The 19,877-nt window shown below is 37.9% G+C and overlaps 1 protein-coding gene across 4 annotated transcripts in view; it reads left to right on the plus strand.

Annotated features, from left to right (window-relative positions):
• The first annotated feature begins 206 nt into the window (after positions 1-206).
• Positions 207-19,877, plus strand: part of PPP1R13B (protein phosphatase 1 regulatory subunit 13B) — a 70,059-nt gene continuing 50,388 nt past the window's right edge. For all 4 annotated transcript variants that reach the window (XM_054161778.1, XM_054161779.1, XM_054161781.1 and 1 more), the window contains exon 1: positions 207-494. In XM_054161778.1, the coding sequence (XP_054017753.1) occupies positions 486-494 (9 nt within the window). In that variant the 5' untranslated portion in view covers positions 207-485. The remainder of the gene's footprint in view (positions 495-19,877) is intronic.

The following is a 19,877-nucleotide window of genomic DNA, read 5'->3' on the forward strand; positions in this document are numbered from 1 at the left end:
CCACCACGGTGGTCAGAGGCCCCCACAGCGCCCGAGATCACGTGCAGCAGCCAAGCGCACATCCCTCGCTCCCTCCTCCCCCACCTCCACTTCTCACGCTGACCGTGCGCGCACCGCCCGCCGCCACGCCCCCGGTTCTTCCCGCCTCGGCCAATGGGGCCGTGGCGGCGTTTAACCCCTGGCTGGGCGGCGCGGGCGGAGCGGAGCGGAGCAGGAAGCGCCGAGGGAAGCAGGCAGGGAAGGAGGGCAGGGAGGCCGCCGCCGCCGCGCAGAGGCGGAGAGGAGAGTGGGGGTGGGAGCCCGGCCGCCGCCTTCGCCTCTTCCTTCCGCCCGCCCGCTGTGGGGAGTGAGGCGCGCGGGAGGCACCTGTCACAGCCGCCAGGGTGAGTGCGGCGTCCGCCACGGTGAGAGGCAGCGGCGGCGGCAGAGGCCCGGCACGGCGCGGCGAAAGCCTCGGTGGAGCTGACTGAGGAACAGCAACGGAGATGATGCCGGTGAGTAGGAAGGGGTTGAGTCCGCATCGTCACCTTTGTAGCCTGGCGCCGCTCTGCCGGGCAGTGGGACGCCTTGCCTTTTCCTGCGGGGCCGCTGGCAGCGGATGGTGTGCACGGCGCCGCCGTCATCCTAGCCCGTGTCCCGGCCAGCCGGGGCGGAAGGCGGCGGTGCTGCGTAGGTACCGCCGGTCTGCCTAGCGGGGCTAAGGCTGACCTCCGCCACCGCCACTGTCGTTTGGGGAGGGACAGGACTTACTCCCGCTTCTCTCCTCAAAGGGGGGCAGCAGCCCCTCTTTGCCGGCTGAGTCTCTCTCACCATTGCACCGGCCGTGACAGGTCGAGGGCCACGTTCCCCCGGGCTCTCCCCTCGCGTCTGCCTGTCAGGACTCCTTCCCCGCCCCCCGGCGCCCTCTTGTGCCCACGGCAGTTTCGGCAAGGGACAGAGGGGAGCGCAGGTTTCACTGTGGGGCCGGCGGGAAGACCCCGGCTGCTCGCCGCCGAGGCCCGATGTGAGGCGTGGATGCGTTTTCTGTGTTTGTATGAGTGGGTGTGTGAGTATGTTTGTTGTTTTTTCGGTTTTGTTGGTTCCCCCCCTCCCCCCCTTCCAAACACCGATTCATCGCTGCTCGGGGGCGAAGAAGGGTTAAAGCAGTCCTGGGGCAGGCGGCTCCGGCCTTTCGGCCGGTTGTCAAGCGAGTGCAGACAGGAGCTTCATTGCAGCCTCGCCACCTCTGCGGGCAAGGAGATCTCCCTCTTCGGTTCCAGCCACTTCTTTTATGAAACCGTCGTTTATCGAGGATAAAACCTTTCATTTTCGTGCAAACAAGCTTTATTGTCTAATGTGACAGAATCTCTCTCCGTTTCCTTCCCTTCTCTTTCCCTCCCCCTTTTTGCTGTGGGCTGATGCAGTGGTCAGAGGAGAGTTGTTCTTGATGACTTCCCTTTATGACAGGATCCTCTGAGACCGAGTAATAAACAATTACATTCTTTTTGTTGATTTCTTGCAAACTCTTTTTGATCTCAAATGTTGGGTTATGAGATAGTCCATATAAGGGAGTATATCCTGTGTTTTCTCTAAGTCCAGTAAAATTAGCTTTTTATTTACAATTCCTCTGCAGTGTTTGCCTGTGAAGCACTGCAGCAGAATGCTTCTCAGACTATTAAAGATGTCTTTTACAAAATTTCAGTGCTCTAACTTTGCTTCATGACTGAGAGGAGTAAATAAATACCTCAGATGCAAAATTTCAGATTGAAGAGTACAGATAGCATTTAAAAAACAGATATTATAACAGACTAATATGACATGCTTCTTAACTTCCAACTGCTAGCTACCAAAATACGCTGTTTATACTGTATAAGAATTTCAGTACACTAGGTGTACTAGAAACAAGCAACAAAGTTTACTGAGTTAGAGGCTTGTGCCATAAACATATGGATGCTAGCTTGTGAAAGCAAAACCAAGGTGACTGTCAGCTTTTTCAGCTTCCATTGCAACTTGGGTTATGCTTTACATTCATTAAATTCTTAAGGAAAACCTAGCATGTTAATGACAGTCTAAGTCAGAACAAATGCTTTTGCTTCCCATTACTAAACCATGTGCTGGGTTTCAAGCTAATGCAACAACTGTAGCGCAGTGATTGACTTTTTTTTTTATAAAGGTAATTTTTTACCTATTTGAGTATTTCTACAAGTGTCTTGTGTTAACTTCATGGATGTTTCAATGTAGCAATTGTTTGTGCTTACGAAAAGGTATTAGGAGACTCAAAACTTTTTATTATGTTTTTGAAACACACTTCAAAGCATTTTTGATACTGACAGCTGAATTTTAATAACAACAAATTATCTTGCTGCAGTGGTAGTAATGTTGCAGATTAGAGTTTACTCAGTCTGAATCCTATAATAAATATTTTACTTTTCTGAAGAGCTTTTAGGTGCTGTTATGGACAGAGTATTAGGTAGTCAGGAATATATATATTTAAATGGGCACTGTGAATGGTGCTTTAGTCTTCCAGTTTCACATTGCAGCTTCTTTCTTTCTTTTTTTTTTTTTTTATGGGAAGGATGGTAATATTCAACATAAAATATGGCAATATTCAACAAATATGGCAATATTCAACATAAAATATCAAAATAATGTGAACATATGGCTGTAGAACTGGACTTGAGATTTTGTATTCTGAAAAGAGAAAAGCTAGTGATCCAACTTGTTATGTGAGGGAATTCCTTGAATTCATATTCATAGAAGCTTTTTTCCTTTTTGTTGTTGCTTTATTTTGTTTTCATAATTTAAAAAAGTATATAATAGCAAGAGAAGAGACTTTAGTACTGTTAGATTCAAACTGTTGTAACAAATGGGTATTCATGTTAACAAATTAAAAGGAAAAGTTATCAGACTTTTCTAGATTATTATGACTTGCTTTTATCAGATTTGAAGTAATTTACACCATTTTTGATTTTTTTTTTTTAAATATTCTGTACAATCATTTTAAAGTATGAAGTCATATCTGAAGCACAGAAAATGGACATACTCGTTTTCCTTTTCTGTGTTTTGGTGGTAGTGATTTATTTTTTTTTCCCTGCCGGCCCCGCAGCGAAACCTGCGCTCCCCTCTGTCCCTTGCTGAAACTGCCGTGGGCAGTTTTTTTGTCTGAAAGGTGCTGTGATCAGGATACCTCTCTTCTTTAGCATCCTTTTCATAGAAGTTCACAGAATTACAGAATCACAGAATTGGTCAGGGTTGGAAAGGGCCTCAAAGATCATTGAGTTACAGCCTGTCTGCCGTGGGCAGGGACACCTCACACTAGATCAGGTTTCTCAGAGCCACATCCAGCCTGGCCTTAAAAATTTCCAGGGATGGGGCTTCCACCACCTCCTTGGGCAACCTGTTCCAGTGTCTCACCACCCTCGTGGTGAAGAACTTTCTCCTAACATCCAATCTGAATCTACCCACTTCTAGTTTTGCTCCATTTCCCCTAGTCTTATCACTACCCGACATCCTAAAAAGTCCCTCGCCAGCTTTCCTGTAGACCCCCTTCAGATACTGGAAGGCCACAATAAGGTCTCCTTGGAGCCTTCTCCTCTCCAGACTGAACACCACCAACTCTCAATCTGTCTTCATAGAGCAGGTGCTCCAACTTACACTACTTGTCGCTTACTCTACTTGGCTTTTGAAAAATATGAAAATAATTCTATTCTTGGTCCTGAACATATTAAGCTTCAAGAAGTAATAATGAGGTAAGCTGCACTTTCCTCACCTATTGTTTTTTTTCTTTGCTGACAAGGCACATCCATCATAAACTCTTTCATTGCCTTCAGGATATAGGGACTGACTGTGTGTGATGAGCTTGCGATGCTACACTGAAAATCACCTCTACTAAGGAACTTAATAAAAGAGATGCTTTAAATATGCCTTGAATATAGTGATGTTTTTTTCAGTGGAAATAAAAGTTAGTATCTGTTGCATTCTTAGAATAAAATGTGCAAACCCAGAACTATGGGGTATCCTTTTCAAACAGGAAATCTTTTGGGTTGAAACAGCCACAGCTGTATTTTGTTAGCAAAAATAAATATTGTGGATATAGCTCCTCTTTCAGCTATGTAATCTATAACCTGTTTGGAGAAGCCTAATTGTATTACATGCACACACACACACTCACGCACACACTTTTCTTCTTTTTGTCTTTTATTCTGATGGAAGAAAGATGGAAGAAGGAACTGCTTCAGTTGAGAAAGATGTAACACTTCCTACTTCCTACCTGGATTTCAAGTATATTCTCATACAGCATGTATGAGCTGTAGAGGGATAGAACTATGTAAGGTCTGTACACCATCAATAAAGCAGTAATAGAATGCGATGGTAGATGCTGTGTGATAGACTGACTCTTTTAGAAGGAATAGTTAGTATTTAATATTCCCCTAGCCCCTACTGCTCCAGAGGTTTTCTGGGTTTGTCTTTAACTTAACTGGGAGAAATTATTACCAGTGAGGTTAGAGTCAGCATTTATGTTTTTGGACACATCTAGAAGGAACCTTGTGGAACTTTGTGCAAGGGTTAGAGTCAAAGACTTGTTGGGTACATCTTAGGTGTGTAGGATTGGGTGGTTATGTTTGGTGCTTTAATAGAAGTGTGAGTGGAAGTTTGCGGAGTTATTTGTTTTGTCTAGTTAGTTTTGTGTGGCACTGCAGCGCTTCCACAAAGATGACCATGACTGATGCATATTTTATCTTCAGACAATATACAAGTGGATCTCAAGTGTTACAGTGTGCATTAATGTCTTAATTGCTACATGCATTCCAGACCTATGAAGACAGATGACATGGCTGATAAAATACAAACCGAAGATGTGTATCTGCTGCAGTAGTTATTCTTGAATAAAGCTATCTTCCAGGTGATTTAAGAAAAAGGGGGGGTTGTTGTTTGGTGGTATCTGTTTTTCCCAAGTGAGTACACATTTGTTATGTATTCAGGCTAAAACCTTTCCCCAAAGTCCAAAGTGGGCGTTGCTTCATCCCTAATGTAAAATGAAAATATTTTCAAGCCAGTGTACACTGTTCTTTTCCTTTAGGAAGGCCACCACTAATACAATTCTGAGTTGTAAAGTCTAAAGGAAGATGTGTCACTTTGATACACTTAATATTAGGAATTTTCAGTGATGTTGAGATGTAATATATTGCAATTAATTCAGAGCTGTATAGTTAACAAAAATATTATCATCCTTATTTGCTGAATAAATCTAAACTGACTGTAGAGAATAATTTGCAAGTTTATCAGCCATTATTAGTGAATTACTTATTGCAACAAAGCTTAAAGGCCATTTCATGTATTTTTGGATTGTGTCACTGTTTTTTTAGGATGACAGAATAAGGTGTATTCTGTGAGAAAAATTTGTTCAACGGTTTTATGTCCACAAAAAGTACTATTCATAGGCTTCTCTGAAATAGGATATTTATATCTAACAAATGAGTGGATTCTAATGAAACATACGAGAAAATTTTGAGGTAGAGGATACTCTCAACTTTCTCTTTGTATATTGACATAGATGAGATTGTTGCCTATTGCAGACCTGAGATGGAAAAGGTATTTGACAGAAAAATTCCATTCTCTTAGATTGGTTTATGTTAATCTAATACATCCAAATTTGATGTGATATATATTATAAAAACCTAATGTAGCTTATTCTTTTCCTGATATTAAGATTACATACAGCTGTGGAACAGCTTCCATAATATTAAGCGTTAACCATACTTAAGTTGTGCTTAGTATCAAAGCTCATGTTTAATATCTTTTTAAATGTTCAGGAGTAGGATATATCTAATTTTTATTTTTTTTTTTTGTCTTTATAAGATGGAGGCATCTTGAAAAATAATTGAGGAGGTTTGAAGAAACAAACAAATTATTGTCTAATTGGGGGGGGAAGGTGTCTTACTCCCTTTCCATCCTGACTCACTGTTGGAATTTACAAGTCTTATGTGTTTGCCTAAATTAAAAGCTTAGTATGACTGCACATTAACTGCTAGTACAGGATAGCTCACAATACTTCAACTCTAATTGAATATGCTAGCCTGAATACAGGAGATTTATTCTTGGGCTTGTGTCGTACCTCAGCAAAGTGAGATTTTAAATTTATTTTTTTTTCCCTAAGTTGGTAAATAATATTATTAGGTGATTTCAAAAAGCTTCAAAATAATTTTTCACTTATGAACAGCTTTTCCATCTGTCTGGAATCCTTTGTTTCTATGATCTTTTTAGTTATAAGGGTGTTTTTTTGTGGTGTGTTTTTTTTTTCTAAAAAATACTACAAAATGTTAATTTTAACACTTGAGTTTGGTACATTTTTTTTCTAGTAGTTTGGAAATCTGTCATTAGAATCAAGCTTGGAAACGTGTAATCTCTAATGTATTAGGCAATATATTCATGGAATGCACTCAATAATTTTAACTTTTGAAATATTTTTTTATGATAGCCTGTAATAGAATTATATTGTACAATAATAGACACCATCTTTCAGAAGCAGATTTGTGTGTCAAAAGCAACAGTGCTAACAGGAGGGCAAAGATAATTCTATAATTCAAAGGACAAGCAAGAATATGAACTGCTGAGTGGAGGAAAAGAATAGTCTTGAACATCAATTTTCAGCCACTTCACTTAGATTTTAGGTCACTCCATTCATTTTCTTAAATCTTGCTTAGAAGCAAGTACACGTCACCTTGCTTGCTTTGGAGGGGGTGGGTTTATCGTTGTGGTGCAGTAGGATGTTGGAGCAACTTAATTCCTTTCAGGGCTGAGGTTTCACAATAGGGATGAGATGGGTTAACCATTTCCTGTGGCCAGGGGAAGAGGCTGTTTCCTCTTCCTCGCTGCTCATTCCCACCATTTGCTTTGAATGGGCTGCACTTGATCCGTCTCAGTAAATTGATACAGGGCACTAAAAATGTAAAAAGAAGTTGTGTGCAAAGAATGCTGAAGAGATATATGTGCACATGCATATATATAAGTATATAAATATATTGTACCGGGCTAGTGCATAAATCACCTTACATTGTGACTGTGGTATTGTCTGCGTTGGTACAGAAGGAAGCAAACTGCTTGGCTGACACTGATAACAGAGAAGGGGCCAGGGAAGTAGAATTTCTCCTTTTGGGTATTATTTTTTTATTTTATTATTCAGTTTAGTTTATTGTGGAACTGGAACCCAGACAAAATGTTTTGAACTTTTCTTCTCTGGCAATTTAGCAGGTGAGTATAACAGTGAAATGAAATTGAAGATCTCTGCAGTACAGTAACATTGTTACTTCAGAGCTAAGTTATAGTTTTGCCAGTTTTCACATCTTTATTTGGTATCCAGTAACACTTTACATTTTCCCTGAAAAAGAAGAAAGTAAGGGATATTAAGTTTTCTGGTAGACAATAAATCTTAGTGGCAGTTGCCACACACACACCACCCCCACTTGCGGTATTGCATTCTCTCTGATTTCTGCCCATTATTTCTTCATATGAATGAATGAATATTTCTTCCATATGAGTCTTCTAAGATTCATAGTGTAATTTAGCCTAGTTATTCACTAGTGGAAGTACAGTTAAGTTTTTTTTTTTAGTTCCCAGTTTATTGCTTTGCATAGCAGCAGAATTCTATTTATGTGTGAGACTGTAGTATAAAACTGTTTTATTTAAGGAATTCCAACTTCAGCAGGAAGCAATCTAATCTAAACTTGCATATGTTGCAGACACTGTATTTAACCTTTTACAAAAGGATCTCAGCTTTCAGATGACTAAACTATTGTTTACAAATTGACAATGGAAGAAAATGAGGCTTCAGTTTTGTGTAGGTGATATGGATGTAACTGCAAAGACTGTTGTAGTCCTGCCTCCCTGCTGCCTCCTCTCTTGTATTGACTCTGGTATTTATCTGAATCTGTGCTGAGCTGTTTCAGTATGCGAACTCAGCAGGAAGTTGTTTGCCTTTTTTTCTTTGCCAGGATACTTTTCTGCCAGCTGAGCACACTGAAACCAACTCGGTGTGCTGGAACCAGCACAAGAAAGGGCAGAAATGCGTAGATTGCAGGAAGGATGTAATCATTTTTTTCAGTTTAGATTGTTGGGATTTTTCAGCCTTAAACAACTCTATGGTGGTGAATGAATAGGGTGTGCTATATCTAGGTAATTTTGGTGTGTAGTCCGTGTCCCAGACAGTGAAGAAGGGTAGCTTCCTTACTCTCTGAAACCAAAACAAGGAAATCATGCAGTGCCTGAGGTCTCTGCCAGGTTGATCAAGGAGAATTTCACCAATCCCAAATCTCATGGGTCGCTCCCATGTACACACACAGAGTGCATTGACTAGCATCTGAATTAATTCTGTGTTCTACAGTCCTGGGATACAATTTTTGACACTTCAAGACCAGCAAACCTCATTGTCCTAAAAAAACCCATAATGTGTCTGTCCAGACCTACTAAGGTGAACAGCTGAGAATTGGTGAGAGTTACAGTATTAGATAAAAAAAGGCAGTAGGCAGGGCTGCATTATTAACTCATAGAGAAAAGTGTTGTCTGCATTGCATTGCCTGCATCTTAAAAGGGAAAGAAATAGGGCAGAGTTTGCTGTTACCATTAAGTACAGGCTTACCTGCATGTAAATATTTTCTTTCAATTTATCAAAGAAGCTGGGTTAAGTCTTTGTTTAGAATAACAGATACAGTTTAATGTTTTGAGTTGAATACTTTGAATGCACATTTGCATGAGAAAATCCTTTTCTAATCCTATTTCCTAATGCAATTTAAGTTTGTGATTTAAGGCAGTGCTGCATCTGTTAGCATTCTTACTTCTGAAGGTGATACTTTCAACATAGTTACGGTGTTTTTAACATAGGCTCTTTTTTGTTTTATACCCTTCCCCCCCCCCCCCCCCCCCCCCCCATGCTTACTACTTAGGAGGGGAAAAAAAATAGCTTCAGAAAGTGTATCTAGCTATCTTGTGAAGTTGTAACTAGTGCATTGGTCAAAACCTGACTTGAATCTATCCCATCTAGCCAAACTTAAGGGTCTTCAAATTACTTGAATTCAAAACATTGTCATACAATGTCTTTAATAAATGTTACTAATATGTCTGCCTCTTCCTTTGAAATGGTATAGAATAAGGAGAGGGTATTTGTACATTGTTACGGTTTAATTGTTGTCTGTAATAAAATGGTTGACAGGCTGTTTGCATTTAGAGAGAGAGGAATGGGATTTCTGGAGCATCTATTGTGTGATGATGTGGGCAGCATAGGAAGCTAGTATCTCTAATAAGTTTATACAGTTCAACTAGTGATTACTTGCCTAAAACTCTTGTTACCCACTGACAGCTTAGCTGAATTATTATTTGAGCATCTGAGAAAGTACTGGACCAACAGCGATTTCTTACAAATCCTGTCAAATAATTTTTGTGGTACCTGGGTATGATAGATACTTAGTTTAGTCAAATGCATGCTTAGAAACAGTCAAACAGGGTTCTTAGTATTAAATTTGCTATTCAGATATATTGACAGAGAAGTGGTTTGATTTTTCCTGCTGGTATTTAAAACCAGCAAGTTCTTGGAAATGAAATTTTGAATGACTCTGCAGGCTAATGAATGGGTTAATTACTATTCAGGCTTCAAACAGTTGGACTATGTGTGTACTTTGGGAGATGACTGAATTCTTGAAACAGTCTTATAAAAATAAACTATGAAACTCATCTCTGCATGCAGCTCTGAATGCCTCAGCATGCCTGATGCTTAATTTTCTTACGTACAGCTTTACTGTCCCAAGTTATCTAAATTTTAGAAGATCTAGGCTGTAAGTCTGAATCATGTACTTCTGATAGTGGGGGAAAAAAAAGATCTGTAGTGGTTGACCTCCTTTACACTTCTAAATCATGTCAGGATCAAAGCAATTATTTTAAAATGATGTCACATGGATTGGTGTCTGTTCTGGCACATATCCCTTGGAAACATTTTCAGTCCCTTTTTCTGAATAGCTTCTTTGGTGCAGTGTACTTTTCATTTTATTGTGATTTATCACCAGTTCAGCAAGAGCTTTTTGGATATTGGAATATGCTATGAAAATGCAAGCTTTACATGGAAACATTTCAGATTCAACTTTATTATATGAAGTGTCCCAACCCCCTCTCTCTTCCCCCAAATTCCTGACTGCAGCACAGCACTTTATTTTCCTTTTTTTTTTTTTTTTTCCCAAATCAGATGAAGAGCAGTAGTATATGTTTTTGTAGAACTGATAGGAGAACAGTTGATAAAAGATCTTACATAAACCCCAGCCCCCTACCCATATAGGTATCAGTTTGCCTAAGTGGAAATAAATAAACCTGTTTCATTAATATTATTAATTTTCAGTGACCTGTGAGAAATTTGATTTATTTTTTTTTCCCCTGGATTTTAAATTTTTTTATTTTGCTTTGCCCAATGTGATCCATGGATTTTTGACTGATCCTACTGGAGAAACTGAAAGAAAATAGAGAGCAAGCAAAGAAGCTGTATTTCTTAAACGTTTGTATGTGTGTAAATTGTATGTAAATTCTAGTACAAAAGTCTAGGTCAGTTTTCATGTGGAAGTAATCTTGTCTGTTTAAATTAATTTTCCACAAACGTGCAAGGGCTTAGCTTTATAGTTAACATTTATAGATTAAACAGGAGGAGGAAAGAAGTGAAAATAGTGAGAGGGTAAGATGGGATAGCAAAGAGGAAAAAAGTTCTTAAAAAAAATATGCCTTAATTTAAGGTTAGTGTTATCCTGCATGTGGGATTATAATTTATTGGTTCTGAACTCCCGGTTTTCCTTATCCATTACTCCGCTGTGTATTCTTAGTTGCTCACAATGACCAATTTTAATCCATAGTTTTATGTTAAGTAATTTTGCATTTTGTATTGATATTTCATGTGAAGTTGTGTGCATTGTAGGAAACTATACTTTCAGGTTTACTTTATATTCTTTTTCCTACATCATTCCATGTGGTTTTCAGGAGTTGTGAGCGTCTTCATGTTTAAATGCTTTAGTAGGATCATAGACTGCATTTACCTATTGAATAATTTACATAAACTTTGCTAAATTTATATAAATAAGGTTTGCAAAGTACAAGCTTTGTCACACAGAGCAAGTCCTCATGGAGCATAATGTTTTTTACATTTTGTGTAGGTTTGTAACAAGTTACAGCATGTACATAATACATAATCTCCATTTTGAACATTCAAAACATCTTAAAATTTTGGGGAGAAAAATCCCCTTGTTTCTTTAATTGAGAATTTTGAGGCAGGTAATATATCAAACAACCTGAGGCTGTGGTATACTCATCTCTCTACATATATTCTAGATTTATATTTACCTCCCTAGCAGTAGCAGTTACAAATCAGTCAGCCAGATAACTTCACTGGATCAGATAACATGGAAACAATACATTGACAGTCTACATGAGGGAAAGTAAGGGCTTGCACTGGGTTTCCATTGTTTATATTATTTATCTGATTTAACAAATGACACACAGTTGTTTTCGGTTATTTCAGGAGAGTGGAGGGCAGGACAAAAGGGAAGTTCAGTGACTTGTTTATTTTAGTTCATTTTCTTCTTTTGAAAGAACCTAATTACCCAATAGGGATGGCAGGCTTTAGAGTTGGAACATCCCATACACATCTATCTACATGTACGTGTCATACCTTTCTATTGCAAATAAGGCTTTGATAAGTTCTGAGGGTTTGTTTAGAGGAATTCAGCCATTGGCCATAGTTGGAAGAGTGGCACCATGTGTATTAATATAGGCTCAGCTTTTCCTCTCAAATATTTATTCATGTGATACAGTTTGTTTTTCTAGCAGATAAAGATACAGTCTGGTTTTGGAGAAGAACCAGATTAGATTTTTTTCCATCCTTCTAAAAGCAAAACAACTTTTCCCTTTTAAGAAATATCCTTCAGTTCATAATTTATTTCGGATGCTCTCCATTAGTAGCAAGTCAAAATTTTTAAATCACAGCATTTTATAAATCTGAAATTATTTTGCCAATTATGTTCTCAATAAACCTCTCAACATGATACATGTTTGCTGAGGAGGAAGGAATACTGCATGGGATCAGAGTGGTTTTGTTACAGAATATATTATGTGGGGACTGGACTTTCTGAATGTTGAGGCAGGCTAAATACAGTATCTTGCTAGCTTTTTCATCTTTGTTGATGCTTGTAGGGAAGGATAATATAACAATTCTGTGGCTTTCAAATGAAGCTGAGAACACCTTATTTTCCCTTCCTGCAGTTAGTATGTGAGGTGCTACACAAAAGATCTAGCTCATGACTACATCTCTTAGCTATGGGTTGTTCAGGTTTTGTTGATCTTTAATAGCATGGTTGGATTTTGTTGTTGTTTTGTGGTGCTGTTTTGTGTTGTTTTTTTTAGGAGGGGGTGTTTTGGGGTTGGTTATTTGAGTTTTGTTTGTTTTTACCTCCTTGGGTCACTTGCTCACTCTTTATCTCCATTTTCGCTATTATGGGAATGGATCAGGCTGGAGAATATGCTTTGCTCCAGTAATTGTAGAGTAAGAGCTAAATGCAATGTTGGTGCCACTTCTGTCTGTTCCCCCCTCTGGATCCTGTATAGCGTTGACAGGAATGAAGATAAACATTCACTGTCCCATGACATGAAGAGGCACTCAGAAACATAGTTTACCAGTTTATATTCTCTGCTGCTTGAATTACATCCAGGAAGAAGACAGACTTCACCAAGAATGGAGGAGTATTTAAACTATAGTATTTTTAGGCATAAATACATGGTGGGTTTGTTGTTGTTTGGTTTGCTTTTAAGCTTGTTGGTCATTCTAAAACATTTTCCTGTTTTAAGAAAATGTGTCCTGGGAATGTCTTTTGATAGTTGTTAGGATTATTTGCTCTTGGAACTTCAGCTCATTGTGTTGCTTCCTTCAGCAGGAAAATGACTTCTGTCACTTTTAAGATAATCAGAGCCTTATATATAAATTTAAGATGAATGCTTAGTGTTTGTCATTATTATAACAGCAAACAAAGATTACTATTGCACAAGAGAATAGCAGAACTCACCCACTGCAACCTTGCCTAATTAGGTGAAACTTGATCTAGCCTATCTTGTTCCTGTCACAACTGTGGCCTGTCTTGTTTCTTTAGAACATCTTATCACTGCTCGTCATTACTGCTTGAATTCATATGCCAGTAGATCAAAAATACTCCATTTAAGTAGTTTTTCACTGTAGTTACTGCACAGAAACTTCTGTTAGTTTTTAGGTCTACACAATATTTTTATATCCACTGCTATTCACAACTGTCCACATGAAGAATATTTTAAGGATGGTTCTTCAGAATATTGTAAAAACATCAAAAGAGAAATCTTGGCTACCAGACAAGACTGGACTTAACTCTAAAATCTGGACAAAGGACAGAATTATAAAAAAGAAGGTGGGATTACATTGTTTTTTGTGGGTTTTGTTTGTTTGTTTTTCTCTGAAATTAAGCATTTTGGGATTTCTTTGTAATGCAAATACAGCCTTACAGTGGGTTAGAGTGGGCATATATGGGATTTTTACTTGAAGATCAGAGATGAATGCTTTATATGGGTTTCTTCTGTACGTGAAATGTCTGAAATCTTTAATTTTACTTCGCATAAGTTATTTGACTTTTTAAATTGTTCATGGGGTTTCTTTAATTAATCAAAATTGGAGAACTGAGAGTAAAACAGAACAGCTTTTAGTTTTTTCATCTGCCATTAAAAAAAGAAAGTAATGCACTGGGAAGAGTAATTTTCTATTCCATGTGATTTCCACTTTGATGGAAGGAAAACTCTGCAAATTGCCTGTTGGATCCCAAAGGATGCATTCACTTTTCACTTCTATTTTTGCCAAGCCAGATAACATTACATCTAATACTGAATGGTTGGTATTCCCTGAAAGCAATACACTAAACAATCGTTATTTTGTTAATACTTCCCACTCAGTGGGAGAAGTCTGTGGCAGTTCCTTTTCTTTCACTCTGTTCAAGGTAAGAGTGGAGCTGATTCCAGCTGCAACATTACATATGGGTGTCTTTAGATTTCATAAAAGTTGTTCATTGTTTATAAAATGAAAAAGTGATGCTCAGTGCTGCAAGTCACCTTTATTAATGGACCTTTATTAAAGCACAGTATCTTTAGCAGAAATGCTATAGTGGCTGGTTGGTTTTGTTTTCTGGTTTTGCTTTTTGTTGTTGATGGTGGGTTTTTGTGTTTTGTTGAAAAGCTGTAAATGGAAATAACAAATGCCTGCCTTTGTATCCTGTACTTTTTTGAGGAGATTGTTTTCAATGCAGTAGTTGGGTCAGGCTTTTCTGGAATTCAGTGGATTTTGGATGACTTTGCTGTAGCAGTGGACAAGGTCGAACTGAAGACTATAGAAACACTAGTACCTCCCTTTCCATAGCCTTGGCCAAAATATTTTTAATAGTTTGAGAACATTCAGATAGAAACAGATTGTGATAGAAATTCTGTGGCATGCTTTTGTTGCATGAGGGTTTTGAAGATTAAGTTGTCTTTCAGGAAAATTAACCCAAACCCTCATGCTTAGTCCTGCTCTTCAATTTTGCCTTCTGCTGTCAGTGTGAGCTTTCTTTTAAAGTAACTGGTGGCATTGCTAATCCTTGAACAGGACTTCTCCCCATATCCTGCCCACACAATAAAAGTAAAATACTAATTTTTTGTTTTGTTTTGTTTTAGTGGTCTGTCATCTCATTCCTGAGTCTTTGGGGAAGTATCCTGTTTTGTAGAGTCTGGGGATTTAGAAGGTTTTGTGTGTGCGGTGTATGGGATTTTTGGTTTGGATTTGTGGGTGGTGGTGGTTGTAGTTTTTTTTTAAACCTTTGCTTTTGATGAATATGACTGGAAAGCTGAGATTCTTGAGTAATAATAATCTCTGAGGCTCAGTCATCTTGGATTCATCGAGTTTTGTTTTAATTTATTGCCAGTTTGCCTAAATTAACTGCAAGTTTTACAGCACTACAGTTACATTGTTCTTCAATAACGCATTTTCTGTAATGATTTGGAAAGTAAAACATTTAACAATATTTTAAAGAATACTGTTCATATCAGCTGATGAAACTAAATGCACAGCTAATACTTTAAACCTGTTGTTCAACGCTTGTCATGCATTTGATGTATGACATGCTGGTTACCTTGGCAGTTATGAATGGCTTAGACCTTTCAACATCAGCACTAGGTTGTGTTTGTGGTCCGATACGATGAGATGTGGTTGTGGCGTCACAGCAATTCCTCAGTCCTTTTCACTGGGGACTCTGGGGTCGCACCTGACCCTGCACTGTGGATCTCCATTTAATTCTTTCAACCATTTGGTTTGGAGGACCCTGGGTTGGAGACATGAAGAACAGTAGAAATGTGGGCATCATGTTCATATTTTATTGAAATGGAGCTGTCAGTTTATGGACGAATGGACTTCAGGAAAGGTGACTGCATCAGTCTATGTTTTATTTTGATCTGGAGTGTTACTGTCCCCTGGACTTCTGAATTTTCCTGCTGATTACTAGTGTTGCATGCATTTGTAAATGCAGTATCTACTGCAGTTTTCTAAGAAGACTTTGACAAGATTCCATTGTTTAAGAACTTATCCTATTAATAGGCCTAAACAACTACTAAAATATAGTGAATGGTATTTGCTAGTTTCTAAAATAGATTAGCAATTTCTTTTATTTAATAATCAGCACACATTCAATGTGTCTGCTGGTTTTTATTGGTTTTTCAAGGTGCTTTTGATAAATCCAACTGAAGTTAGATGGGCAGTAATAGATGAGGTTTGTCATCCTAAGATTTACAGGCAAAAAATATTCTAAAAGATAAAGAAATCACCAAGTGTCAGAAAAACTCTGGGACTTCTTCAGAACTCCTTGGTTTGAAGTTCTGTCATTTTTTCTTGGTTGCTACACAGCAAAGGTTCATTTGCAATAGTCCTATAACAGATCAGAGAATACTCATTTGCAAGGTGGAAATATTTACTTCTATATATTGAGTTGTCTGCAGTCTTTTAAAGAGTGAAACAAAGCAAAAGTTCAAAGCCTTGTTCCAGAAAGAAGAAAAATACCTGTTTGTAATATCTGTTGCATGATGGGGAATTGTGTTCAGCAAGAATTTGTCAGTGTACCTAAAATTATCTCTCCATTCTAAAGTCTCTTACATGGCACCTAGTGTCTTGACAGTTCTTTGGTAGAATTACTTGCATCAAGGAGCAACAACAAGATCACTTGCTGTTTATCTAGATGTAGCAATTTAGGAATCAAGCAAACAGATAATACAATGCAGGGATGTTGAACATACTCTGTAGCAAGTGCCAAATTACATTTTCCACCAGAAAACATAACAAGAGGCATGCTTTATAGATTTCTCTAACTTCAGGCTGTGTTGCTTTAATGATGTTAAGTATTGCACTTGGACAGCTTTCCTTTTAAATTAGTAGCTTTATTTGTAATGCATCCTCTTTCACTCTTTTAACTTGTCCCTTTTCAGCTATAGCTGTTCTCAGCTCCTGCTTGCTTTTAACAAACATCTGAATCTAAACAAAGGCATTCCAGTGTTGTGAAAACCAGCAAACAGCTTCTATAAAGATAATGTCTGCAGAGCTGGCAGTGGTTTACTACCATGGATTGACTGTGGCTCCTAATGTAACGAAGTTCAGCCTAAATGTGGTATAGGGTTATGTCTAAATTATTGTGTCACTCTTCTGTTTTAGGGCAGTGTTAGAAACTTCATATTTGTTATGTCAGTTAGGTTTTTTTAGCCCTATTCATATCTTGCACCTCACAGCCAGTAGAACACCCATTGGAGTCTGTGGGTTGGTTGTGTTGTTCACACAATTGAACTTCTACCTGCTATTGTTTCCATTAGGTACTGTTTTCCTAGAGCTTTGGTAGTCTTTCAGTTAACTACTGCAATACCTTTAATTTAATGATCTGTGGATTTACCTTGTTTAGTTGAATATATTTAAACATGTGATGAGAATTGCTGCTTCCTTCCTCTATCAAAAATGTTGGCTTACTTCTCTGCCCTGCAAAAAGCCTACCGCTGAAAGAATAAGACTTCAAATTCCAAATCTACACTTGGTGCTATAGCTTTTTATCTTTCAGTAACAAGAAAATGTGGCAAGTATCCTTTTAGCAAATAAACATTAAGTAGATGTGGGTTTTTTAAATAATCTGAATCCTGTTGAACACCTGCTGTCACATGTAAAAGCTTGTTTACCGAAGAGGGCAAAAGCTGCAGTCCTGAAAGTTCTGAGATGAAATGTCTGTGTTTTTGGTAAGATTTTAAAGCCACTGCATACATGTGGACCATATAAATATGCAGGAAAATCTTGTTCAAGGATTTCTTGTAATGCTGTGCTTCTACGGTTCCACCAAGAGAATTAATTTCATATCCCATCACTAATTCTGTTGGTGTAACTATTGTCTCCTAGTTATTTTTCTATAGACGAGTTGTCTTGTGCAGAACCTGATGAAGGTGGGTCTCAAGATGGGTCAGTTGGACTCTTTTTTTTCTTTCTGTGATTGCAAAATAGAAAGTTAATACCACTAGCTTATGAAAAAAAAATGCATTTGTGAGATAAGTATAGTTGAAACACATTTAAGCAACATTATTTATTCTAAGGTTTGATCAAAACTGCAAATGCTGTCCAAGAATAATACTAGCTTGTTTGTGAGCAACCTTTTATACATTTATCAATAGTGAATTTAATGGTTCTAATATTTGTTAGTAGCCCATAGCTGAGTGCTATACATTTTTGGCATCTGAGACTTGCTCCCAATTTTGTGAATTCTTTTGCAAGCCATATGGAGGAAGTTGGCTTCAAATTTGAAAGTGTAGTAGGAAACGTGCTGTTGGTTTCACAAGTCTGCATTTTGGCAGAAACCTTTACTTATTTTTGTATTCTTTGCAAGTTGAAGTCTGTTGGTTGCACTACCTTTGTGAATTTTACTAATATAGTCAAAAGGCATCACTAGGCTTTAAATTTTGGCCTGAACTCAAAGTTCATAGAGCCTGGATATGAGGAGTCTCGTTTAGAAATACAGAAACTGAATACAGTTATTTCTCACCCCATATGTAGTGATGGGACAAGAGGGAATGAATAGAAGCTTGGGGTGGGTAGGTTTAGACTAGATATTAGGAAGAAATTCTTTACAGTGAAGGTGATGTGACACTGGAACAGGTTGCCTAAGGAGGTTGTGGATGCCCCCTCCCTGGAGGTGGTTCAAGGCTAGGTTGCGTGAGGCCTTAAGTAACCTGGACTAGTGGAAGGTGTTCCTGCCCATGGTGGGGGGGTTGGAATTAGATGGTCTTTAAGGTTCCTTCCAACTCAAACCATTCTACAAAATCTATGGATATGGGAAAGAGGAAAAGATGTAAAGAGAAATAAGTGTCCTGAAGAAAACCACAGTCACTAATAGTAAATTTGCTGTATGTTGTGATGCTGTTATTTGAAATAAGACTTGTATAGCAAGAAATTCTTCAACAGACCTATTTTTCAAAATAATAGCTTTATTCTGAAGGTAAATAATTACTGGAACAAGTGTGCTGGTGAATAACTTGTTTATTAGATGGACTTTAAATGTTTCTTTCTAATACAGGGAAATGAAAAAATTTGATCCTGTTACTGTTTTTCTGGGCTTTACATGTAATAATCAGATTTATTTGTGATTTGTTCTGAAATCTCAACAGTAGAAAGAAATACTTACGACTTGAATCAAGAATGTATCTTTAGATGGCTTTAATTAAAGCAGCTTTGTGATTATAATTTCATAGTTTGGTTTCTTTTAAAATACAGTTGTTTAAAGCTTCACCTGATTAAGTTGAAAATCTTAAAAAGGGACAATGTGCATACTGCAAATAAAATTCTACCTTAGTGTTTGAAATGTACACCAAGTATTTCTGCAGCTGTAGCTGATGCAAGATTTATGTAATGGCATGAATTCCAGGCAAGCAAACTTGCATGAGATAATTGATAACTTTCTCTCGCCATTCTACACACAGAGCTGTGTGTATTTGTATGTCTCATGACCAAAGGGATGATGTTTCACCTCTTCACATTTTCCTTGCATCTAATTTTTTAATTTTTATAGTAACTGAAAAACTCAGTCTTACTCAAAGTTCATATTTGATGATGGGGCTTTGACATTTCAGTAAGATATGAGTTTGGACATTTTGGATGTAATTCTATTGTAATAGCATCTTAAGTATAGCAAGTCCCTGGGACTCCTCAGTCACCAAAACTAAGGATGAAAGTAAATAAAACTTCTTGGGAGATGTTGAGGTCTATACTATGTAACAGGGATTTACTTTGCTGTTTGTTCTCTTCTTGGAGTTGTAGGCACCATTAAGTGCTCTGAAACAGCAAAGCACAAGATCATGAATAGATATTTTGGAACACTTTTTATTAGAGGAAAACACATGGTGAGAAGATAATGCCTTCCAGTTTCCATGAAACAGAAAGAATGAAGTAGGCATTTCTAACAGAAATAAGTTCTGTACTTTAAGTTCATTGTGTGTAAGCCTTTTAATGATAAATATTTGATACATTTGAAATGTCAGATCACCCTTTTTCTGTAAGAGGCATTTTGTGGGGTTTTGTTTTTTCTTACTTTTACACAATGAAATATAGGTTAGCTTATAGAAAAGCAAAGGGAAAATCTACTAAGACTAAATAGCTATGTGTGAATTCAGCCGTATTAAGTATCCAGTAAATTCTTAACTCCTAATCACATGCTTTATAATTCTTAAATTGGCAGAAGTTATTAATATTAAAAGATCTATCATCTGCTCTGCCTTCAATATCAGGTAGGCATTACTATATCTAGATTTGGGCAGTGAGAGCAGTG

This window comes from Dryobates pubescens, chromosome 5, assembly GCF_014839835.1.
Source record: "Dryobates pubescens isolate bDryPub1 chromosome 5, bDryPub1.pri, whole genome shotgun sequence".
In the NCBI taxonomy this organism is placed as follows: domain Eukaryota; kingdom Metazoa; phylum Chordata; class Aves; order Piciformes; family Picidae; genus Dryobates; species Dryobates pubescens.